Below are 26373 nucleotides of genomic sequence, written 5' to 3'. Positions count from 1 at the left end.
ACAGTCGGTGTGGGCACCGACCAGAGGCATTAGCGCTGGATGTCTGCTGACACCAGCAGACACCAGGTAGCCTATCGTTCAATCCTGCCTAGGAACTATGTTTGTAGAAAATTTGAGCCAAATCGGTTGAGCGGTTTTTGCGTGATTGAGGAACAAACATCCAAACACACATACTTCTATAATATTATAGTAGGAAATCTGCCCCCCTGTGTTCTCCTAAATTTACCCCCCCCCCCCCCTTCCCTTTGTTTTCATCCCTCCCCTGTTACTCCCTGGAATGGGGGGGCAGATTGCTAAACAATGAGGAGTTATACCTGACTACGTCTTCTAGGAACTATGGGAAGAATATGCAAATCCGCCTTCCATGATGTAATTAGGAAGACAGTTGCTGCCTCATTGTTGCAAACCAATAGAGGGCGCTCACTGGAATGTGCAAGCCTGTCTTAAGACAGGATTCCAGTGAAATAACCCAATAATGGCTGCTCCCTTTAGCCTCATGCCCGACCTTCCAAGAGGCCTTTGTTTAGCAATGACGCTGGGATTATTACCAGGTTATAGTCTCTCAATCGAGGACAGCTGTTTCGATCTGGTTGGATCTCATCAGCCCGATGTAGAGAGGACTATAACCTGGTAGAGGTGAGAGGCTTAGACAGGGTTCGGGGGATATTGTCACTCCTTAGGGAGAGACCACCATATAGGTGTGTGGAGACTTGTTAAGCCTCGATTGAGAGACTATAACCTGGTAATAATCCCAGCGTCATTGCTAAACAAAGGCCTCTTGGAAGGTCGGGCATGAGGCTAAAGGGAGCAGCCATTATTGGGTTATTTCACTGGAATCCTGTCTTAAGACAGGCTTGCACATTCCAGTGAGCGCCCTCTATTGGTTTGCAACAATGAGGCAGCAACTGTCTTCCTAATTACATCATGGAAGGCGGATTTGCATATTCTTCCCATAGTTCCTTGCAAAGTGGAGTGCTAAAGGCTTAACAAGTCTCCACACACCTATATGGTGGTCTCTCCCTAAGGAGTGACAATATCCCCCGAACTACGTCTTCTAGGGCAGAGAACACGCTACATGTATGACAGACTGCTGGGTACGTGATGTATGTGCGCCATATTGTGCACAGCTATGACAGAATCCTGATGGATGTTTGGTGTGTGATCCGCTCAGTGTGAACTGTGTGTAATGAGCAGAAATCTGACAATTGCCGAGTAGGTCAGGAAATGAATGTGAAGAGAAAGCTGTGAGGAAAGGAATGTGAAAGTCAGTGCAGAGTTTAAGTTTTGTTTCTTCCGATTGATAACAAGTCTCCTTTATATAAAGTCACTGGCAGCAGAAATTACCTTACGTATCCTGAAAGTCCCTGTGACTGGTACATGAGAGCAGCCACTAGTCACCGCTCTCCTGCACTGGTCACCGCTCTCCTGCACTGGTCACCACTCTCCTGCACTGGTCATCGCTCTCCAGCACTGGTCACCGCTCTCCTGCACTGGTCACCGCTCTCCTGCACTGGTCACCACTCTCCTGAACTGGTCACCGCTCTCCTGCACTGGTGACCGCTCTCCTGAACTGGTCACCGCTCTCCTGCACTGGTCACCGCTCTCCTGAACTGGTCACCGCTCTCCTGAACTGGTCACCGCTCTCCTGCACTGGTCACCGCTCTCCTGCACTGGTCACCGCTCTCCTGAACTGGTCACCGCTCTCCTGAACTGGTCACCGCTCTCCTGCACTGGTCACCGCTCTCCTGAACTGGTCACCGCTCTCCTGCACTGGTCACCGCTCTCCTGAACTGGTCACCGCTCTCCTGCACTGGTCACCGCTCTCCTGCACTGGTCACCGCTCTCCTGCACTGGTCACCGCTCTCCTGAACTGGTCACCGCTCTCCTGAACTGGTCACCGCTCTCCTGCACTGGTCACCGCTCTCCTGAACTGGTCACCGCTCTCCTGAACTGGTCACCGCTCTCCTGAACTGGTCACCGCTCTCCTGCACTGGTCACCGCTCTCCTGAACTGGTCACCGCTCTCCTGAACTGGTCACCGCTCTCCTGAACTGGTCACCGCTCTCCTGCACTGGTCACCGCTCTCCTGCACTGGTCACCGCTCTCCTGCACTGGTCACCGCTCTCCTGAACTGGTCACCGCTCTCCTGCACTGGTCACCGCTCTCCTGAACTGGTCACCGCTCTCCTGAACTGGTCACCGCTCTCCTGAACTGGTCACCGCTCTCCTGCACTGGTCACCGCTCTCCTGAACTGGTCACCGCTCTCCTGCACTGGTCACCGCTCTCCTGAACTGGTCACCGCTCTCCTGAACTGGTCACCGCTCTCCTGAACTGGTCACCGCTCTCCTGCACTGGTCACCGCTCTCCTGAACTGGTCACCGCTCTCCTGAACTGGTCACCGCTCTCCTGCACTGGTCACCGCTCTCCTGCACTGGTCACTGCTCTCCTGAACTGGTCACCGCTCTCCTGCACTGGTCACCGCTCTCCTGAACTGGTCACCGCTCTCCTGAACTGGTCACCGCTCTCCTGAACTGGTCACCGCTCTCCTGCACTGGTCACCGCTCTCCTGCACTGGTCACCGCTCTCCTTCACTGGTCACCGCTCTCCTGCACTGGTCACCGCTCTCCTGCACTGGTCACCGCTCTCCTGCACTGGTCACCGCTCTCCTTCACTGGTCACCGCTCTCCTGCACTGGTCACCGCTCTCCTGCACTGGTCACCGCTCTCCTGAACTGGTCACCGCTCTCCTTCACTGGTCACCGCTCTCCTGCACTGGTCACCGCTCTCCTGAACTGGTCACCGCTCTCCTGAACTGGTCACCGCTCTCCTGAACTGGTCACCACTCTCCTGCACTGGTCACCGCTCTCCAGCACTGGTCACCGCTCTCCTGCACTGGTCACCGCTCTCCTGCACTGGTCACCGCTCTCCTGAACTGGTCACCGCTCTCCTTCACTGGTCACCGCTCTCCTGCACTGGTCACCGCTCTCCTGAACTGGTCACCGCTCTCCTGAACTGGTCACCGCTCTCCTGAACTGGTCACCACTCTCCTGCACTGGTCACCGCTCTCCAGCACTGGTCACCGCTCTCCTGCACTGGTCACCGCTCTCCTGAACTAGTCACCATTCTCCTGCACTGGTCACTGCTGTCCTGAACTGGTCACCACTCTCCTGCGCTGGTCACTGCTCTCCTGTACTGGTCATCACTCTCCTTCATCAATCTCCAGCAGTAGGTCCCTGAGTAAAAGGTAAGTGACAACTGCACAGTCACATATCTGGAATTATGTGACCAATATGGATTCTGGTCTTTAATGGCGGGTAGTGAGGATTTTTATACATTGTGGATATGGTTATACATTGTAGGTGATGCTATACATTGTGAGTGTACCTTTTAGCACAGAACTATTGGATAAGATACAGACAAGATAAGAGTTTTTAGTAAAGAAGGAGGATGAGCTCAGGGCAGTGCCGAGAGGAGTGTAAGATGGAGACAATCCAAACAATTTGGACACAGACAGTAAAGTGTACATTCGTTGTCACAGTCGTAGTATAGTAGCGGTAACGCACCGTAGTTTTGGTCCAGGTTGGCGACCCCTGTGTTCAGGCATGTTCCCTAGGTTTTTCTGCAGCTAGTTTGGCTGCCCTCATGTTACCTCTGCTGTCTCTTGTATCAGCCATGGTGTCTGTCCTCACCTACCTGTCTGGGTAGCAGCAGGGTCTCCATCACCCCCTGAACAGCCTGGACATCCTTTATGGACTTCCCATTAGACGTAAGGAAAGCTCTTGCTCTTCAGACTGGGCCATAGTCGTGTGCAGGCTCACCGTCAGCCATCGTACACTGTCTCAGTGACAGCTCTCATTCAGCTTCTTTGGCTGAGAAATGCAGGATAATGCTTCTACTTGTTTTACCTCGTGGTCAGTGACCGCGGCATATCCGGGGCAGTATTTGCCATCCTTCCCAAATCGAGAGCCATCTACAAAGAACTGAAAATCAAGGTTAGCAATAGGTTCATCATTTACATGACCAAACCCTACAGTTTCTTGTTGTTTACAATCCTGTTCTTCTATATGGTCATCATGAAATACTTATGTGTATAAGTTATCTGAGGAGGGAGGGGGAGGGGATAAGCTGTGACATCATCTGTTTTTAGGATTGATGTAATGGTGGATAACTATGGGTGTTATCTGGAGGAGGAGAGGAGTGAACGTTTAATGTGATCCTATCTGTCCTGTAGTTGTGACAGTAACCTATCTATCTGCAGGGCTGGGGTGATATGCTGGTTCTGGGGACAGTAACCTATCTGTCTGCAGGGCTGGGGTGATATGCTGGTTCTGGTGACAGTAACCTATCTATCTGCAGGGCTGGGGTGATATGCTGGGTCTGGTGACAGTAACCTATCTATCTGCAGGGCTGGGGTGATATGCTGGTTCTGGTGACAGTAGCCTATCTATCTGCAGGGCTGGGGCGATATGCTGGGTCTGGTGACAGTAACCTATCTATCTGCAGGGTTGGGGTGATATCCTGGGGTCTGGTGACAGTAACCTATCTATCTGCAGGGCTGGGGTGACATGCTGGTTCTGGTGACAGTAACCTATCTATCTGCAGGGCTGGGGTGATATGCTGGGTCTGGTGACAGTAACCTATCTATCTGCAGGGCTGGGGTGATATGCTGGTTCTGGTGACAGTAACCTATCTATCTGCAGGGCTGGGGTGATATGCTGGGTCTGGTGACAGTAACCTATCTATCTGCAGGGCTGGGGTGATATGCTGGTCCTGGTGGCAGTAACCTATCTATCTGCAGGGTTGGGGTGATATGCTGGTTCTGGTGACAGTAACCTATCTATCTGCAGGGCTGGGGTGATATGCTGGGGTCTGGTAACAGTAACCTATCTATCTACAGGGCTGGGGTGATATGCTGGGTTTGGTGACAGTAACCTATCTATCTGCAGGACTGGGGTGATATGCTGGGGTCTGGTGACAGTAACCTATCTATCTGCAAGGCTGGGGTGATATGCTGGTTCTGGTGACAGTAACCTATCTATCTGCGGGGCTGGGGTGATATGTTGGTTCTGGTGACAGTAACCTATCTATCTGCAGGGCTGGGGTGATATGCTGGGTCTGGTGACAGTAACCTATCTATCTGCAGGGCTGGGGTGATATGCTGGGGTCTGGTGACAGTAACCTATCTATCTGCAGGGCTGGGGTGATATGCTGGTTCTGGTGACAGTGACCTATCTATCTGCAGGGCTGGGGTGATATGCTGGTTCTGGTGACAGTAACCTATCTATCTGCAGGACTGGGGTGATATGCTGGTTCTGGTGACGGTAACCTATCTATCTGCAGGGCTGGGGTGATATGCTGGTTCTGGTGACAGTAACCTATCTATCTGCAGGGCTGGGGTGATATGCTGGGGTCTAGTGACAGTAACCTATCTATCTGCAGGGCTGGGGTGATATGCTGGGTCTGGTGACAGTAACCTATCTATCTGCAGGGCTGGGGTGATATGCTGGTTCTGGTGACAGTAACCTATCTATCTGCAGGACTGGGGTGATATGCTGGGTCTGGTGACAGTAACCTATCTATCTGCAGGACTGGGGTGATATACTGGGTCTGGTGACAGTAGCCTATCTATCTGCAGGACTGGGGTGATATGCTGGGTCTGGTGACAGTAACCTATCTATCTGCAGGACTGGGGTGATATACTGGGTCTGGTGACAGTAGCCTATCTATCTGCAGGGCTGGGGTGATATGCTGGTTCTGGTGACAGTAACCTATCTATCTGCAGGGCTGGGGTGATATGCTGGTTCTGGTGACAGTAACCTATCTATCTGCAGGACTGGGGTGATATGCTGGTTCTGGTGACAGTAACCTATCTATCTGCAGGGTTGGGGTGATATGCTGGTTCTGGTGACAGTAACCTATCTATCTGCAGGGCTGGGGTGATATCCTGGGGTCTGGTGACAGTAACCTATCTATCTGCAGGGCTGGGGCGATATGCTGGTTCTGGTGACAGTAGCCTATCTATCTGCAGGGCTGGGGTGATATGCTGGGTCTGGTGACAGTAACCTATCTATCTGCAGGGCTGGGGTGATATGCTGGGTCTGGTGACAGTAACCTATCTATCTGCAGGACTGGGGTGATATGCTGGGTCTGGTGACAGTAGCCTATCTATCTGCAGGGCTGGGGTGATATGCTGGGTCTGGTGACAGTAACCTATCTATCTGCAGGGCTGGGGTGATATGCTGGTTCTGGTGACAGTAACCTATCTATCTGCGGGGCTGGGGTGATATGTTGGTTCTGGTGACTAACCTATCTATCTGCAGGGCTGGGGTGATATGCTGGGTCTGGTGACAGTAACCTATCTATCTGCAGGGCTGGGGTGATATGCTGGTTCTGGTGACAGTGACCTATCTATCTGCAGGGCTGGGGTGATATGCTGGTTCTGGTGACAGTAACCTATCTATCTGCAGGACTGGGGTGATATGCTGGTTCTGGTGACAGTAACCTATCTATCTGCAGGGCTGGGGTGATATGCTGGTTCTGGTGACAGTAACCTATCTATCTGCAGGACTGGGGTGATATGCTGGGTCTGGTGACAGTAACCTATCTATCTGCAGGACTGGGGTGATATACTGGGTCTGGTGACAGTAGCCTATCTATCTGCAGGACTGGGGTGATATGCTGGGTCTGGTGACAGTAACCTATCTATCTGCAGGACTGGGGTGATATACTGGGTCTGGTGACAGTAGCCTATCTATCTGCAGGGCTGGGGTGATATGCTGGTTCTGGTGACAGTAACCTATCTATCTGCAGGGCTGGGGTGATATGCTGGTTCTGGTGACAGTAACCTATCTATCTGTACGGCTGGGTGATATGCTTGTTCTGGTGACAGTAACCTATCTATCTGCAGGACTGGGGTGATATGCTGGTTCTGGTGACAGTAACCTATCTATCTGCGGGGCTGGGGTGATATGTTGGTTCTGGTGACTAACCTATCTATCTGCAGGGCTGGGGTGATATGCTGGGTCTGGTGACAGTAACCTATCTATCTGCAGGGCTGGGGTGATATGCTGGGGTCTGGTGACAGTAACCTATCTATCTGCAGGGCTGGGGTGATATGCTGGTTCTGGTGACAGTGACCTATCTATCTGCAGGGCTGGGGTGATATGCTGGTTCTGGTGACAGTAACCTATCTATCTGCAGGACTGGGGTGATATGCTGGTTCTGGTGACAGTAACCTATCTATCTGCAGGGCTGGGGTGATATGCTGGTTCTGGTGACAGTAACCTATCTATCTGCAGGACTGGGGTGATATGCTGGGTCTGGTGACAGTAACCTATCTATCTGCAGGACTGGGGTGATATACTGGGTCTGGTGACAGTAGCCTATCTATCTGCAGGACTGGGGTGATATGCTGGGTCTGGTGACAGTAACCTATCTATCTGCAGGACTGGGGTGATATGCTGGTTCTGGTGACAGTAGCCTATCTATCTGCAGGGCTGGGGCGATATGCTGGGTCTGGTGACAGTAACCTATCTATCTGCAGGGTTGGGGTGATATCCTGGGGTCTGGTGACAGTAACCTATCTATCTGCAGGGCTGGGGTGACATGCTGGTTCTGGTGACAGTAACCTATCTATCTGCAGGGCTGGGGTGATATGCTGGGTCTGGTGACAGTAACCTATCTATCTGCAGGGCTGGGGTGATATGCTGGTTCTGGTGACAGTAACCTATCTATCTGCAGGGCTGGGGTGATATGCTGGGTCTGGTGACAGTAACCTATCTATCTGCGGGGCTGGGGTGATATGCTGGGTCTGGTGACAGTAACCTATCTATCTGCAGGGCTGGGGTGATATGCTGGTCCTGGTGGCAGTAACTTATCTATCTGCAGGGTTGGGGTGATATGCTGGTTCTGGTGACAGTAACCTATCTATCTGCAGGGCTGGGGTGATATGCTGGGGTCTGGTAACAGTAACCTATCTATCTACAGGGCTGGGGTGATATGCTGGGTTTGGTGACAGTAACCTATCTATCTGCAGGACTGGGGTGATATGCTGGGGTCTGGTGACAGTAACCTATCTATCTGCAAGGCTGGGGTGATATGCTGGTTCTGGTGACAGTAACCTATCTATCTGCGGGGCTGGGGTGATATGTTGGTTCTGGTGACAGTAACCTATCTATCTGCAGGGCTGGGGTGATATGCTGGGTCTGGTGACAGTAACCTATCTATCTGCAGGGCTGGGGTGATATGCTGGGGTCTGGTGACAGTAACCTATCTATCTGCAGGGCTGGGGTGATATGCTGGTTCTGGTGACAGTGACCTATCTATCTGCAGGGCTGGGGTGATATGCTGGTTCTGGTGACAGTAACCTATCTATCTGCAGGACTGGGGTGATATGCTGGTTCTGGTGACGGTAACCTATCTATCTGCAGGGCTGGGGTGATATGCTGGTTCTGGTGACAGTAACCTATCTATCTGCAGGGCTGGGGTGATATGCTGGGGTCTAGTGACAGTAACCTATCTATCTGCAGGGCTGGGGTGATATGCTGGGTCTGGTGACAGTAACCTATCTATCTGCAGGGCTGGGGTGATATGCTGGTTCTGGTGACAGTAACCTATCTATCTGCAGGACTGGGGTGATATGCTGGGTCTGGTGACAGTAACCTATCTATCTGCAGGACTGGGGTGATATACTGGGTCTGGTGACAGTAGCCTATCTATCTGCAGGACTGGGGTGATATGCTGGGTCTGGTGACAGTAACCTATCTATCTGCAGGACTGGGGTGATATACTGGGTCTGGTGACAGTAGCCTATCTATCTGCAGGGCTGGGGTGATATGCTGGTTCTGGTGACAGTAACCTATCTATCTGCAGGGCTGGGGTGATATGCTGGTTCTGGTGACAGTAACCTATCTATCTGCAGGACTGGGGTGATATGCTGGTTCTGGTGACAGTAACCTATCTATCTGCAGGGTTGGGGTGATATGCTGGTTCTGGTGACAGTAACCTATCTATCTGCAGGGCTGGGGTGATATCCTGGGGTCTGGTGACAGTAACCTATCTATCTGCAGGGCTGGGGCGATATGCTGGTTCTGGTGACAGTAGCCTATCTATCTGCAGGGCTGGGGTGATATGCTGGGTCTGGTGACAGTAACCTATCTATCTGCAGGGCTGGGGTGATATGCTGGGTCTGGTGACAGTAACCTATCTATCTGCAGGACTGGGGTGATATGCTGGGTCTGGTGACAGTAGCCTATCTATCTGCAGGGCTGGGGTGATATGCTGGGTCTGGTGACAGTAACCTATCTATCTGCAGGGCTGGGGTGATATGCTGGTTCTGGTGACAGTAACCTATCTATCTGCGGGGCTGGGGTGATATGTTGGTTCTGGTGACTAACCTATCTATCTGCAGGGCTGGGGTGATATGCTGGGTCTGGTGACAGTAACCTATCTATCTGCAGGGCTGGGGTGATATGCTGGTTCTGGTGACAGTGACCTATCTATCTGCAGGGCTGGGGTGATATGCTGGTTCTGGTGACAGTAACCTATCTATCTGCAGGACTGGGGTGATATGCTGGTTCTGGTGACAGTAACCTATCTATCTGCAGGGCTGGGGTGATATGCTGGTTCTGGTGACAGTAACCTATCTATCTGCAGGACTGGGGTGATATGCTGGGTCTGGTGACAGTAACCTATCTATCTGCAGGACTGGGGTGATATACTGGGTCTGGTGACAGTAGCCTATCTATCTGCAGGACTGGGGTGATATGCTGGGTCTGGTGACAGTAACCTATCTATCTGCAGGACTGGGGTGATATACTGGGTCTGGTGACAGTAGCCTATCTATCTGCAGGGCTGGGGTGATATGCTGGTTCTGGTGACAGTAACCTATCTATCTGCAGGGCTGGGGTGATATGCTGGTTCTGGTGACAGTAACCTATCTATCTGTAGGGCTGGGTGATATGCTTGTTCTGGTGACAGTAACCTATCTATCTGCAGGACTGGGGTGATATGCTGGTTCTGGTGACAGTAACCTATCTATCTGCGGGGCTGGGGTGATATGTTGGTTCTGGTGACTAACCTATCTATCTGCAGGGCTGGGGTGATATGCTGGGTCTGGTGACAGTAACCTATCTATCTGCAGGGCTGGGGTGATATGCTGGGGTCTGGTGACAGTAACCTATCTATCTGCAGGGCTGGGGTGATATGCTGGTTCTGGTGACAGTGACCTATCTATCTGCAGGGCTGGGGTGATATGCTGGTTCTGGTGACAGTAACCTATCTATCTGCAGGACTGGGGTGATATGCTGGTTCTGGTGACAGTAACCTATCTATCTGCAGGGCTGGGGTGATATGCTGGTTCTGGTGACAGTAACCTATCTATCTGCAGGACTGGGGTGATATGCTGGGTCTGGTGACAGTAACCTATCTATCTGCAGGACTGGGGTGATATACTGGGTCTGGTGACAGTAGCCTATCTATCTGCAGGACTGGGGTGATATGCTGGGTCTGGTGACAGTAACCTATCTATCTGCAGGACTGGGGTGATATGCTGGTTCTGGTGACAGTAACCTATCTATCTGCGGGGCTGGGGTGATATGTTGGTTCTGGTGACAGTAACCTATCTATCTGCAGGGCTGGGGTGATATGCTGGGTCTGGTGACAGTAACCTATCTATCTGCAGGGCTGGGGTGATATGCTGGGGTCTGGTGACAGTAACCTATCTATCTGCAGGGCTGGGGTGATATGCTGGTTCTGGTGACAGTGACCTATCTATCTGCAGGGCTGGGGTGATATGCTGGTTCTGGTGACAGTAACCTATCTATCTGCAGGACTGGGGTGATATGCTGGTTCTGGTGACGGTAACCTATCTATCTGCAGGGCTGGGGTGATATGCTGGTTCTGGTGACAGTAACCTATCTATCTGCAGGGCTGGGGTGATATGCTGGGGTCTAGTGACAGTAACCTATCTATCTGCAGGGCTGGGGTGATATGCTGGGTCTGGTGACAGTAACCTATCTATCTGCAGGGCTGGGGTGATATGCTGGTTCTGGTGACAGTAACCTATCTATCTGCAGGACTGGGGTGATATGCTGGGTCTGGTGACAGTAACCTATCTATCTGCAGGACTGGGGTGATATACTGGGTCTGGTGACAGTAGCCTATCTATCTGCAGGACTGGGGTGATATTCTGGGTCTGGTGACAGTAACCTATCTATCTGCAGGACTGGGGTGATATACTGGGTCTGGTGACAGTAGCCTATCTATCTGCAGGGCTGGAGTGATATGCTGGTTCTGGTGACAGTAACCTATCTATCTGCAGGGCTGGGGTGATATGCTGGTTCTGGTGACAGTAACCTATCTATCTGCAGGACTGGGGTGATATGCTGGTTCTGGTGACAGTAACCTATCTATCTGCAGGGTTGGGGTGATATGCTGGTTCTGGTGACAGTAACCTATCTATCTGCAGGGCTGGGGTGATATCCTGGGGTCTGGTGACAGTAACCTATCTATCTGCAGGGCTGGGGCGATATGCTGGTTCTGGTGACAGTAGCCTATCTATCTGCAGGGCTGGGGTGATATGCTGGGTCTGGTGACAGTAACCTATCTATCTGCAGGGCTGGGGTGATATGCTGGGTCTGGTGACAGTAACCTATCTATCTGCAGGACTGGGGTGATATGCTGGGTCTGGTGACAGTAGCCTATCTATCTGCAGGGCTGGGGTGATATGCTGGGTCTGGTGACAGTAACCTATCTATCTGCAGGGCTGGGGTGATATGCTGGTTCTGGTGACAGTAACCTATCTATCTGCGGGGCTGGGGTGATATGTTGGTTCTGGTGACTAACCTATCTATCTGCAGGGCTGGGGTGATATGCTGGGTCTGGTGACAGTAACCTATCTATCTGCAGGGCTGGGGTGATATGCTGGTTCTGGTGACAGTGACCTATCTATCTGCAGGGCTGGGGTGATATGCTGGTTCTGGTGACAGTAACCTATCTATCTGCAGGACTGGGGTGATATGCTGGTTCTGGTGACAGTAACCTATCTATCTGCAGGGCTGGGGTGATATGCTGGTTCTGGTGACAGTAACCTATCTATCTGCAGGACTGGGGTGATATGCTGGGTCTGGTGACAGTAACCTATCTATCTGCAGGACTGGGGTGATATACTGGGTCTGGTGACAGTAGCCTATCTATCTGCAGGACTGGGGTGATATGCTGGGTCTGGTGACAGTAACCTATCTATCTGCAGGACTGGGGTGATATACTGGGTCTGGTGACAGTAGCCTATCTATCTGCAGGACTGGGGTGATATGCTGGGTCTGGTGACAGTAACCTATCTATCTGCAGGACTGGGGTGATATACTGGGTCTGGTGACAGTAGCCTATCTATCTGCAGGACTGGGGTGATATGCTGGGTCTGGTGACAGTAACCTATCTATCTGCAGGACTGGGGTGATATACTGGGTCTGGTGACAGTAGCCTATCTATCTGCAGGGCTGGGGTGATATGCTGGTTCTGGTGACAGTAACCTATCTATCTGCAGGGCTGGGGTGATATGCTGGTTCTGGTGACAGTAACCTATCTATCTGTAGGGCTGGGTGATATGCTTGTTCTGGTGACAGTAACCTATCTATCTGCAGGACTGGGGTGATATGCTGGTTCTGGTGACAGTAACCTATCTATCTGCGGGGCTGGGGTGATATGTTGGTTCTGGTGACTAACCTATCTATCTGCAGGGCTGGGGTGATATGCTGGGTCTGGTGACAGTAACCTATCTATCTGCAGGGCTGGGGTGATATGCTGGGGTCTGGTGACAGTAACCTATCTATCTGCAGGGCTGGGGTGATATGCTGGGTCTGGTGACAGTAACCTATCTATCTGCAGGGCTGGGGTGATATGCTGGTTCTGGTGACAGTAACCTATCTATCTGCAGGACTGGGGTGATATGCTGGGTCTGGTGACAGTAACCTATCTATCTGCAGGACTGGGGTGATATACTGGGTCTGGTGACAGTAGCCTATCTATCTGCAGGACTGGGGTGATATGCTGGGTCTGGTGACAGTAACCTATCTATCTGCAGGACTGGGGTGATATACTGGGTCTGGTGACAGTAGCCTATCTATCTGCAGGGCTGGGGTGATATGCTGGTTCTGGTGACAGTAACCTATCTATCTGCAGGGCTGGGGTGATATGCTGGTTCTGGTGACAGTAACCTATCTATCTGCAGGACTGGGGTGATATGCTGGTTCTGGTGACAGTAACCTATCTATCTGCAGGGTTGGGGTGATATGCTGGTTCTGGTGACAGTAACCTATCTATCTGCAGGGCTGGGGTGATATCCTGGGGTCTGGTGACAGTAACCTATGTATCTGCAGGGCTGGGGCGATATGCTGGTTCTGGTGACAGTAGCCTATCTATCTGCAGGGCTGGGGTGATATGCTGGGTCTGGTGACAGTAACCTATCTATCTGCAGGGCTGGGGTGATATGCTGGGTCTGGTGACAGTAACCTATCTATCTGCAGGACTGGGGTGATATGCTGGGTCTGGTGACAGTAGCCTATCTATCTGCAGGGCTGGGGTGATATGCTGGGTCTGGTGACAGTAACCTATCTATCTGCAGGGCTGGGGTGATATGCTGGTTCTGGTGACAGTAACCTATCTATCTGCGGGGCTGGGGTGATATGTTGGTTCTGGTGACTAACCTATCTATCTGCAGGGCTGGGGTGATATGCTGGGTCTGGTGACAGTAACCTATCTATCTGCAGGGCTGGGGTGATATGCTGGTTCTGGTGACAGTGACCTATCTATCTGCAGGGCTGGGGTGATATGCTGGTTCTGGTGACAGTAACCTATCTATCTGCAGGACTGGGGTGATATGCTGGTTCTGGTGACAGTAACCTATCTATCTGCAGGGCTGGGGTGATATGCTGGTTCTGGTGACAGTAACCTATCTATCTGCAGGACTGGGGTGATATGCTGGGTCTGGTGACAGTAACCTATCTATCTGCAGGACTGGGGTGATATACTGGGTCTGGTGACAGTAGCCTATCTATCTGCAGGACTGGGGTGATATGCTGGGTCTGGTGACAGTAACCTATCTATCTGCAGGACTGGGGTGATATACTGGGTCTGGTGACAGTAGCCTATCTATCTGCAGGGCTGGGGTGATATGCTGGTTCTGGTGACAGTAACCTATCTATCTGCAGGGCTGGGGTGATATGCTGGTTCTGGTGACAGTAACCTATCTATCTGTAGGGCTGGGTGATATGCTTGTTCTGGTGACAGTAACCTATCTATCTGCAGGACTGGGGTGATATGCTGGTTCTGGTGACAGTAACCTATCTATCTGCGGGGCTGGGGTGATATGTTGGTTCTGGTGACTAACCTATCTATCTGCAGGGCTGGGGTGATATGCTGGGTCTGGTGACAGTAACCTATCTATCTGCAGGGCTGGGGTGATATGCTGGGGTCTGGTGACAGTAACCTATCTATCTGCAGGGCTGGGGTGATATGCTGGTTCTGGTGACAGTGACCTATCTATCTGCAGGGCTGGGGTGATATGCTGGTTCTGGTGACAGTAACCTATCTATCTGCAGGACTGGGGTGATATGCTGGTTCTGGTGACAGTAACCTATCTATCTGCAGGGCTGGGGTGATATGCTGGTTCTGGTGACAGTAACCTATCTATCTGCAGGACTGGGGTGATATGCTGGGTCTGGTGACAGTAACCTATCTATCTGCAGGACTGGGGTGATATACTGGGTCTGGTGACAGTAGCCTATCTATCTGCAGGACTGGGGTGATATGCTGGGTCTGGTGACAGTAACCTATCTATCTGCAGGACTGGGGTGATATGCTGGTTCTGGTGACAGTAACCTATCTATCTGCGGGGCTGGGGTGATATGTTGGTTCTGGTGACAGTAACCTATCTATCTGCAGGGCTGGGGTGATATGCTGGGTCTGGTGACAGTAACCTATCTATCTGCAGGGCTGGGGTGATATGCTGGGGTCTGGTGACAGTAACCTATCTATCTGCAGGGCTGGGGTGATATGCTGGTTCTGGTGACAGTGACCTATCTATCTGCAGGGCTGGGGTGATATGCTGGTTCTGGTGACAGTAACCTATCTATCTGCAGGACTGGGGTGATATGCTGGTTCTGGTGACGGTAACCTATCTATCTGCAGGGCTGGGGTGATATGCTGGTTCTGGTGACAGTAACCTATCTATCTGCAGGGCTGGGGTGATATGCTGGGGTCTAGTGACAGTAACCTATCTATCTGCAGGGCTGGGGTGATATGCTGGGTCTGGTGACAGTAACCTATCTATCTGCAGGGCTGGGGTGATATGCTGGTTCTGGTGACAGTAACCTATCTATCTGCAGGACTGGGGTGATATGCTGGGTCTGGTGACAGTAACCTATCTATCTGCAGGACTGGGGTGATATACTGGGTCTGGTGACAGTAGCCTATCTATCTGCAGGACTGGGGTGATATGCTGGGTCTGGTGACAGTAACCTATCTATCTGCAGGACTGGGGTGATATACTGGGTCTGGTGACAGTAGCCTATCTATCTGCAGGGCTGGAGTGATATGCTGGTTCTGGTGACAGTAACCTATCTATCTGCAGGGCTGGGGTGATATGCTGGTTCTGGTGACAGTAACCTATCTATCTGCAGGACTGGGGTGATATGCTGGTTCTGGTGACAGTAACCTATCTATCTGCAGGGTTGGGGTGATATGCTGGTTCTGGTGACAGTAACCTATCTATCTGCAGGGCTGGGGTGATATCCTGGGGTCTGGTGACAGTAACCTATCTATCTGCAGGGCTGGGGCGATATGCTGGTTCTGGTGACAGTAGCCTATCTATCTGCAGGGCTGGGGTGATATGCTGGGTCTGGTGACAGTAACCTATCTATCTGCAGGGCTGGGGTGATATGCTGGGTCTGGTGACAGTAACCTATCTATCTGCAGGACTGGGGTGATATGCTGGGTCTGGTGACAGTAGCCTATCTATCTGCAGGGCTGGGGTGATATGCTGGGTCTGGTGACAGTAACCTATCTATCTGCAGGGCTGGGGTGATATGCTGGTTCTGGTGACAGTAACCTATCTATCTGCGGGGCTGGGGTGATATGTTGGTTCTGGTGACTAACCTATCTATCTGCAGGGCTGGGGTGATATGCTGGGTCTGGTGACAGTAACCTATCTATCTGCAGGGCTGGGGTGATATGCTGGTTCTGGTGACAGTGACCTATCTATCTGCAGGGCTGGGGTGATATGCTGGTTCTGGTGACAGTAACCTATCTATCTGCAGGACTGGGGTGATATGCTGGTTCTGGTGACAGTAACCTATCTATCTGCAGGGCTGGGGTGATATGCTGGTTCTGGTGACAGTAACCTATCTATCTGCAGGACTGGGGTGATATGCTGGGTCTGGTGACAGTAACCTATCTATCTGCAGGACTGGGGTGATATACTGGGTCTGGTGACAGTAGCCTATCTATCTGCAGGACTGGGGTGATATGCTGGGTCTGGTGACAGTAACCTATCTATCTGCAGGACTGGGGTGATATACTGGGTCTGGTGACAGTAGCCTATCTATCTGCAGGACTGGGGTGATATGCTGGGTCTGGTGACAGTAACCTATCTATCTGCAGGACTGGGGTGATATACTGGGTCTGGTGACAGTAGCCTATCTATCTGCAGGACTGGGGTGATATGCTGGGTCTGGTGACAGTAACCTATCTATCTGCAGGACTGGGGTGATATACTGGGTCTGGTGACAGTAGCCTATCTATCTGCAGGGCTGGGGTGATATGCTGGTTCTGGTGACAGTAACCTATCTATCTGCAGGGCTGGGGTGATATGCTGGTTCTGGTGACAGTAACCTATCTATCTGTAGGGCTGGGTGATATGCTTGTTCTGGTGACAGTAACCTATCTATCTGCAGGACTGGGGTGATATGCTGGTTCTGGTGACAGTAACCTATCTATCTGCGGGGCTGGGGTGATATGTTGGTTCTGGTGACTAACCTATCTATCTGCAGGGCTGGGGTGATATGCTGGGTCTGGTGACAGTAACCTATCTATCTGCAGGGCTGGGGTGATATGCTGGGGTCTGGTGACAGTAACCTATCTATCTGCAGGGCTGGGGTGATATGCTGGTTCTGGTGACAGTGACCTATCTATCTGCAGGGCTGGGGTGATATGCTGGTTCTGGTGACAGTAACCTATCTATCTGCAGGACTGGGGTGATATGCTGGTTCTGGTGACAGTAACCTATCTATCTGCAGGGCTGGGGTGATATGCTGGTTCTGGTGACAGTAACCTATCTATCTGCAGGACTGGGGTGATATGCTGGGTCTGGTGACAGTAACCTATCTATCTGCAGGACTGGGGTGATATACTGGGTCTGGTGACAGTAGCCTATCTATCTGCAGGACTGGGGTGATATGCTGGGTCTGGTGACAGTAACCTATCTATCTGCAGGACTGGGGTGATATACTGGGTCTGGTGACAGTAGCCTATCTATCTGCAGGGCTGGGGTGATATGCTGGTTCTGGTGACAGTAACCTATCTATCTGCAGGGCTGGGGTGATATGCTGGTTCTGGTGACAGTAACCTATCTATCTGCAGGGCTGGGGTGATATGCTTGTTCTGGTGACAGTAACCTATCTATCTGCAGGACTGGGGTGATATGCTGGTTCTGGTGACAGTAACCTATCTATCTGCAGGGTTGGGGTGATATGCTGGTTCTGGTGACAGTAACCTATCTATCTGCAGGGCTGGGGTGATATCCTGGGGTCTGGTGACAGTAACCTATCTATCTGCAGGGCTGGGGCGATATGCTGGTTCTGGTGACAGTAGCCTATCTATCTGCAGGGCTGGGGTGATATGCTGGGTCTGGTGACAGTAACCTATCTATCTGCAGGGCTGGGGTGATATGCTGGGTCTGGTGACAGTAACCTATCTATCTGATATGCTGGTTCTGGTGACAGTAACCTATCTATCTGCAGGGCTGGGGTGATATGCTGGTTCTGGTGACAGTATAACCTATCTATCTGATATGCTGGTTCTGGTGACACACTCCCTTTAAGACTTACAGTTATGGTGTGTGAAATCTTTAGAAAGTCTGACCACTTATTACATTGTAGATATGTTACTAAGAGTGAATGTATTTGCAGGTGACATATTCGCACCATGGATACCACCAGAGAAGCTTCATGGATCATCAATCATCTGAAATGGAAGCTGGTAGAAATATTTGAGGGTGATGTGGACGATTTTCTGGATGAGCTGGACTCGCTGGACCTTGTATCTCTGGAGGAATATTTTGATTTCTGTTTCAAAGATTCTCAGACGGAGAAAGCCACTGAGTTGATAAATCTGATCCTCCAGAAAGGAGAGCCGGCCTGCGAGAGATTCCTCAGCCACCTCGAGAACATGATTCTCAGGTTCCCCGCTTTGTCTGCTTTGGCTCGGTCACTTCTGGAAGGTGAGCAGACGACTACTTTAGTAAATCTCTGAGGTTTCTTTTGAATTCTGTACAAATCTCACAGATAAAACTTGCTGCCATTTTATAATGGATGGTGTTTGTTTAATGATAAAAGGAAGCATGGCTTCAAGGGGAGAAGGTCTCCGCACACTATGACCTCCATGTAGCCATATATACCGCCATTCACACTACATGCACAAGGCTTCCTTCAATAGTTGCCGGTGTACAAATTCTGCTACAGGTTACCGTATATACTCGAGTATATGCCGACCCGAATATAAGCCGAGGCCCCCAATTTTACCACAAAAATCTGGGAAAATTTATTGACTCGAGTATAAGCCTGGGGGGAGGGGAATCCACCATTGCAGATAATACGTCTGGTCATGTGCATTACAGCTTAGTAACTCCATGGGGATCATAGTAATAGCAGGTAACCCCATCATGTCCCTCACATTAACCCCCTGTGTGCCTCACATAAGAGTTACTGATATGTGGGACATATGGAGGTCATAATTAGGTATATTCATCATTAAGGTCTTTTATTAGTCCCCCCATGTGTCTCACCTATTAGTAACCCTTATATGGGGCACACAGGGGTTAATAGGAGGGACATGATGGGGTAACTGCTATTAATGGGAGGCGCATGGAGTTACTAATAACCCCAAATGCCTGACATTACTAGGAATAGTGACCCCTGCAGGTCCCTGTGTGTTACTGTCACGTTCCTGTAGCTTCCTCCCCTCCATACCACAGACATCTTCTATAAGACACAATGAATCCTGCACATAATGGCCTCTGACCTTTGATGACATCACAGTCACGTGACAAGCCAATCACAGAGCAGTAGCACTTGTTAGGGGCACAAGACCCCTGAGTTATGTTGTCTGTACTTAGATATCAGGCCTGGAGAAGTCACTCACACACACACACACACACACACACACACACACACACACACACATAGCTGATAGTGTATTAAGTGAGTTCTGATTTTAATGGTAGGAAAAGGTAGTTTAAATGCAATACAGACAAGAGCAGTTTGGACTATTCTAATGACATGATTGGTGGTAGAGTTATAACATAAGCTGTGACACATGACTATTGGATAAGGCCTAATGTAATCTGCATCTCATTATTACTTTCCAAACTGGGATGACCTTTCTCATAAAATAAAGAAGAATTTAAAATATTTATGTGTAAAACAACATCTTACACTAATTCTAGATGTATACAGTATATCAGGGTCAGAGAGATAATGATCACATGCTGGTCAGACCACTCCAGCCTTGGGGCTAACGATCAATAGGCTATAGAACCTGTTTCTACACACCCTAAGTGACCTATTCCGAGGCCCTAAACACAAACCGCTTTGATCTAACTGGCCCCTTGTGTAACAGACTGCTCATCTCTGAAACAAAGAGAGAGATCGAGAGAGAGAGAGCCAGATAGAGCAGTCTCGGCCCCCACCTGTGTTCATACATAATTTTTCAAGAGATATTGTTGGCCCCCCACACACTAAAGGACCTCCCCCTTCGTTTAATTTATGCAGGTCCTTGCACGCCTCTGACTGGAGTATTAGCAGTTCATATCCCAAATCTTCTGATGTTACATTTCTCTTTCCACAGACAAATCTAAGAATTTTCAGGAATTATTGCAGAAGCTGAACCTTCAAAAACATCTGAGCTCAAAACTGACCTTGGGAGACGTTCTTAGCATCGGAACAGATAATCGTGTCATTGATCAACCCCAGACTATGGAAGACATCCCTTGGCATTTCTTGACCAAAATTATAGGACTGAACAGAACGGCACGAAACATTCAACTCCAGACGCTAAAGACGCCATCTAAAGAAGAGTCAGATGATGACAGTGAACCAATTTTTTCTGTGAATGAAGTAGAAGAAGATCCTTCACCCTCCGTCCACCCACTCGATGTTCTCTGCGTTCTCCTTCATTGTTCTGACCCATTTTTACGGCAAGAAATCTTGACTAAAATGTCCATGTGCCAGTTTGCGGTTCCTCTTCTGCTTCCCGCTGGTGATGGTTCACGCTGCACCTTCATGCTTTGGGCAATGAGAGATATTATGAAGAAATGGAGACCTCGGTCTCTAGCAGACAGCAAAGGGTTCAGAGAAGACAACGTGGTGAATATTGAAATGCCGATCTTCTCTTTTGTCAGACTGGGGCCAAATAAATTATCTAAATCTAAAGTACTAAACCAGGTCCTGAACCCGGCTCAGCAACACCATGACTTCTTCATACATGACAACATCGAAGGAGGAAACATTGAGCGGAAGATATCTGATGGGGTAGTGGAGATGTCCTGGTACTTCCCTTGTGGGAAATCGGATGTTTTCTCAGAGCCTATTGCCGTGGCCAACCTACGTGGAGACCTGGAGTCCAACTGGGAACAGTTCACATTTCTCACCAGAATCTCATCGGCCACTTTTATATTTATGGAGAGTTTGTGCAAGAGACAATTCAGGTTGTTATCGTCCTGCAGTCCATCTGACACCAAGTTTTACTTCATTGTCACTCCAGGCCCTGGAAAAGATGTCAACTCCGAGACGCAGAATCTTTTAAAAAATTTTATGGCAAATTTAAAAGTTTGCAAAAAGCAAATTTTAGTAAAGAGAAGCAAATCAAATGATGCAGACTATGTGAAGAACATCCAGAAGAACATTGAGCAGTTCTTAGTGGAACATCAAGGCAAATCTTCCCTAGAAAACCTAAAAACACAAAGATTTGGACTTCATATTGATGTGGATGAAGACTTGCCGGAATGTCAAAAAGCAAGAGCATGCGCTGTAAACATTACTGTGGCCATCGAAGATGTGGAAGACTATAAGAAGAAGGCGCTAAGCCTACAGGGAGATCTATGGAGGAAAGTGTCTAAGATAGAGAAAGAACTTTGTAGGATGACAAACCTAGAAGGGAAGGACGTGCAGCAATATCAGGCGGAACTCGTGGAGAAACGCATCTCTCTACACAAGGAACAAAATGAACGCAATCTGTCTGAGGGTATAATGTTATTCATTAATGCAATCACACACCTATCTCACACGGAGCGCCAATATTTCCTGAAATGGATGAAACTGGAGCTGGAGTCCATATCTAGAAGTAACGTGTCTACACTTCAAGCCGAATACAAGGAACAATGTAGTAATAATGCCAATAATTTAGAGGAACTTAAACAAATAGACCAAAAAATCTCAGATAGTTCTTTGGGAATTGAACATTTCCTCCGTGAGTTGGGGCAGTTTTATGAGGCTGAATGCTCCATGAGAAAAGAAGGATTACTTCCGGAAAACAGAATACAGTTTTCTGGATTGCCGGAGATTGCTTCTGACCTTCTGATGGACGGGTTTCCTTTGGAGCTGATCGATGGAGATGCCTCCAACATCCCCTTACAGTGGATAAAAGATGTCCTGACTGAGCTGGATAAGAAGACCGGAGGACAATGTAAGATGAGGGTGATAACTGTGCTGGGAGTGCAGAGTACGGGGAAGTCCACCCTTCTGAACACCATGTTTGGTCTACAGTTCCCTGTGGCCAGTGGTCGATGCACTCGAGGAGCCTTCATGACTCTTATTAAAGTAATGGAGAACTTCCAGGAAGAGCTTGGTTGTGAATTTATTCTGGTGATTGACACTGAAGGGTTGAAAGCTCCTGAATTGGCTTCTCTTGATGACAGTTATGAACACGACAATGAGTTGGCTACCTTGGTGGTTGGGTTGAGTGACATCACCATAGTCAACATGGCTATGGAGAATACGACAGAGATGAAAGATATTTTACAGATGGTGGTCCATGCATTTCTTAGAATGAAAGAGATTGGGAAGAAACCCAATTGCCAGTTTGTCCATCAGAATGTGAGTGATGTGTCCGCCCATGACAAGAATATGAGAGACAGGAGGAAGTTTCTAGAACAACTAAATGAAATGACAAAAGTTGCTGCAACAATGGAGAAGAAAATTGGAATTACATGTTTCGGTGATGTCATGGACTATGATCTTGAGAGGCACAATTGGTATATTCCCGGTTTATGGCACGGGGTTCCTCCGATGGCTCCGGTAAACTTTGGCTACAGTGAAAATGTTCATAAGTTGAAGCAGGACTTGTTTGCCTTCATGAAAACCCAAAATGCTCCCTGCAACATCCAGGACTTTATCATATGGGTGGAAAGTTTGTGGAATGCCGTAAAACATGAGAAATTCATCTTTAGTTTTCGAAACAGTCTGGTGGCAGAAGCTTACGGCAAACTGGCTACACGGTTCTCTCTATGGGAATGGGAATTCCAAAAACATGTTTACAAATGGATCAGTACCACAGAAAATCACATAAGGAATCAGATGGCAGACTGTTTGGATAAGGAAGCCTATGAACAGTATGTGTGCGATCTTCACCAGCTGCTGCTTGAGGGGGAAAATAAGATGATGGAACAAGTTGAAAACTACTTTGACAATAAGACGGAAAATGTCCACCTTGTAGAGCGATATCGAGAAGATTTTAGAATAAGCGTCAAATCGTTAAAAAAGGAGCTTGAAAGAAAAGCCATCAGCAAATACGAGAGAGCCGTCTCTCTCCAGAAAGGAAGGTTTGAGGTTCAGAGTATCCAGAGCGAGTATCAGCAGATAATAGAAGAGAAAATCACGGAAATTGTGGAAACGCGAAGAAACGAGAAACTGACCGATGAAGATATCGAAAGGGAATTTGAGAACATGTGGAAGAAGATGACGTCAAGTATGGGGATCAAGGGAATTAAGCGGAGAGATGTAAGTAATAATATGTTACAACATCTGAGAAGTGACCTGAAAAACAAAGCATCTGCGATAAACGAGAGTCTAGTACATGTAATAGCGCTATCAACGTATGAGCAATGGAGGATGGACCCAAAGTACATCGATCACTCCTGGTGGAAAAAAGTGAAAAATAAATTTTGGGCTGATAATGAAACTTATATCCAAGTAGAAGAACTTGCCAAGTCGCTGATAGAGATGTGTGATACCTATGTCACCGAGAAGAAGAATAGCGATGAGGACTATGATGACACTTACTGTCAGGAACTACTGCAGATGATCAATAAAAAGCTTACAGATAAGAGTGCTAAAAAACTTCACTTCTCATCAGAGTTTGAGCTAGATATCAAGCTCATCATCTTTGGGAAAGCAGCTGGACAATTCCAGGAGATGCACGATAGGTTTGTCCAGAAGAATGACCCCATCAATTGTCTTCATGAACTACGACCTCAATATTTCATGATATTTCTCAATATATATAAAGAGAAGGACGAAAGTCAGAGCAGAGCCAAACAATTCTGCGAGAAGTGTCTGAAACCAGCCATCACCGAGTACCTGTTTAGTCAACTCGGAGAAAGAATAGTGGACGACGTCTTACATAGTCCTGACAATAAGATATTCAGCTCTAGAACCTTTTTCCAGTATACTATGCTGGAGAATTTGCTGATGGACATGTCTGGCCAGAAATACGTAGAATATCTTAAATCATACAAGACGTTTTCAAAGGGTTGGATCATAAATTACATCTTCAAAAGATATCACAATCCAGAGAGTTTGGAGGAAATGAATGAAAACATTCTGAGATCCATCTGTGAGAAGGTCCAGAATGTTCTCCAGGATGAAACATGTCTAACCAGCACAACTATCTCACAACTTCTCAAAAATCTCTGCGATGACTTACAACAAGACTTGGTGATTCCACAGAATGAAGTAAAAGTTATTGTATTTGGTAACACATTGGATGTGGAGCAGTTCTCTTTAGATGTTCAGACCTTCCTTGAAGACACCGAGAAGGAAATCTTATCAGAGTTGAGGTCTATGAGTTTGGAGTCTGTACTTTCCAGAGTCACATTGAAGCCTCAGGATGTGTTGCTTCAGAAAGTGATTGGGTGTGGACATCAGTGTCCATTCTGTAAAGTCCCCTGTGAGGCTGGAGGTGGTGACCACAAGGAGCATTTTGCATCTGTCCATAGACCCCGAGGACTTGGACGCTATAGGTACTACAGAAATGAAAAGCTGGTCCCAGAGATATGTAGCACTGCTGTTGTCTCTGGAGCTACATTTCGGAATTCAGACACAGAATTGGAATGGCACCCATACAAAGAGTATCGCACCATCTATCCAGACTGGTCCATCCAACCTGACCCCAGCATCGAGTCTTCCGATTACTGGAAATACATTTTTGCCCAGTTTAATAAAATGTTTGCTGATGAGTTTCGTGCCAAACCGGCTGATCTGCCAGCCATCTGGAAGAAGATAACCAAGGAACAGGCTCTGCTCAGCCTAAAGAAGCTATTCAATGTCTCCTAACCTGAGACCTGACGAGATCGCCACAACCTGTCACATTGTACGACATTGGGTTCTGATGAGTTATAGGATTATGATGAAGTTGTATCTGCTCATTTATCATCTTATTATAGAAGACGTCTTGGAGTCATTCCCGATTCTTTATTGGCTAGAAGTGTCTGTGTTACAGGGAATAAGAAAACCTCACAAGTGCTTTATGTTACATGGACCCCTCTGTATGCAAATAGTCTGTACCTGGCCCGGTACGGCACCCACATGGCCCCTCGTGTACTGTATATTCCATCACCCGATCTATAGGATGAAATGGTCACGTGGCCACTATAGGGAGGATGTGGGCAAGTGTGGCCTGAGCTATGGCTACCAAGTTCACATGTGGAATCAGTCAGGTAGATGAGTATGGAAAGAATTTTTAATAATAATGAAATATAAAGTTATTTTACCTCCTCGTGAATGTTGGAAAATTCTAGTTTTTGGTACAAATGTCTTTTTGCTAAGCTCAGATTGAGATACAATAGAAAGGAGCCTCATAGATCTCCCACCTGTTATCTGGACACAGTGTATGGGCTGATCTCGTGTAACCATTGTCTGGTCTTTTATATGTCTGGTAGTAGTTTTAAGGGTTAAGTAGATTCTGTAAGACGTATCAGACCTGTTATATGGCCAGTATGGGATGTGTCTGAACCTTATCAGACCTGTTATATGGCCAGTATGGGATGTGTCTGGACCTTATCAGACCTATTATATGGCCGGTATGGGATGTGTCTGGACCTTATCAGACCTATTATATGGCCGGTTTGGGATGTGTCTGGACCTTATCAGACCTATTATATGGCCGGTTTGGGATGTGTCTGGACCTTATCAGACCTATTATATGGCCAGTATGGGATGTGTCTGGACCTTATCAGACCTATTATATGGCCAGTATGGGATGTGTCTGGACCTTATCAGACCTATTATATGGCCGGTATGGGATGTGTCTGGACCTTATCAGACCTATTATATGGCCGGTATGGGATGTGTCTGGACCTTATCAGACCTATTATATGGCCGGTATGGGATGTGTCTGGACACCGTGGTCAATGTCACTTCATTATATACAAAACCTGCTTTATCTGAGAGATTATTGGCCGAGGCCTCCGGAGCTTCCAGTCTTAAGAGACGAGCCGTAGAGTTACATTATTAGCCATGTATTACTTTCCATTCATTACATTGTATCCACATAACTATACGGAATATAATAAATCATTTCCATACCTCTGCTGCCGTCTCTGTGCTTCATCCCATTGTCCTTCCATACACCTGGTGTGCTCGGCCATCTTTGGCAGTCCTATAGATTGTAATAGCGCGAGAGGTCACCTCTTCAACCACTGCTTTGAGGAACCTCTTCTCACCTACAACTTCATCCCGATCCTGTGAATAAGGGGGCACATTGTAAACTTGGCACAACCCCTTCAAGGTAGTGTGTAAAACACTAAGCAATGACAAATATTTCACACCCCGTGGAGAAAAATAATAGTCCAATAATAGTTTTTTGGAAAGAGACAACTTTGTCATATT

General features: G+C 48.8%; 1 protein-coding gene across 1 annotated transcript; it reads left to right on the top strand.

The window, feature by feature from the left end:
* The first annotated feature begins 18196 nt into the window (after nucleotides 1-18196).
* LOC142199982 (up-regulator of cell proliferation-like) lies at nucleotides 18197-24819 on the top strand. The gene is made up of 2 exons (XM_075269926.1): nucleotides 18197-18491; nucleotides 20117-24819. The coding sequence occupies exons 1-2, from the start codon at nucleotides 18197-18199 to the stop codon at nucleotides 24817-24819; spliced, it is 4998 nt and encodes a 1665-aa protein (XP_075126027.1).
* Nucleotides 24820-26373: the final 1554 nt, after the last annotated feature.

This window comes from Leptodactylus fuscus, chromosome 4 (genome assembly GCF_031893055.1).
Source record: "Leptodactylus fuscus isolate aLepFus1 chromosome 4, aLepFus1.hap2, whole genome shotgun sequence".
Lineage (NCBI taxonomy): Eukaryota > Metazoa > Chordata > Amphibia > Anura > Leptodactylidae > Leptodactylus > Leptodactylus fuscus.
Note: the sequence above shows the minus strand (reverse complement) of the source record. Positions and strands in the feature narration are given on the sequence as shown.

Excerpts from the sequence above, each read along its gene's own strand:
- LOC142199982 (XM_075269926.1), top strand. The coding sequence starts at position 18,197 with ATGGATACCACCAGAGAAGCTTCATGGATCATCAATCATCTGAAATGG. Across the intron at positions 18,492-20,116 it reads GGCTCGGTCACTTCTGGAAG|ACAAATCTAAGAATTTTCAG; the intron begins GTGAGCAGACGA and ends CTCTTTCCACAG.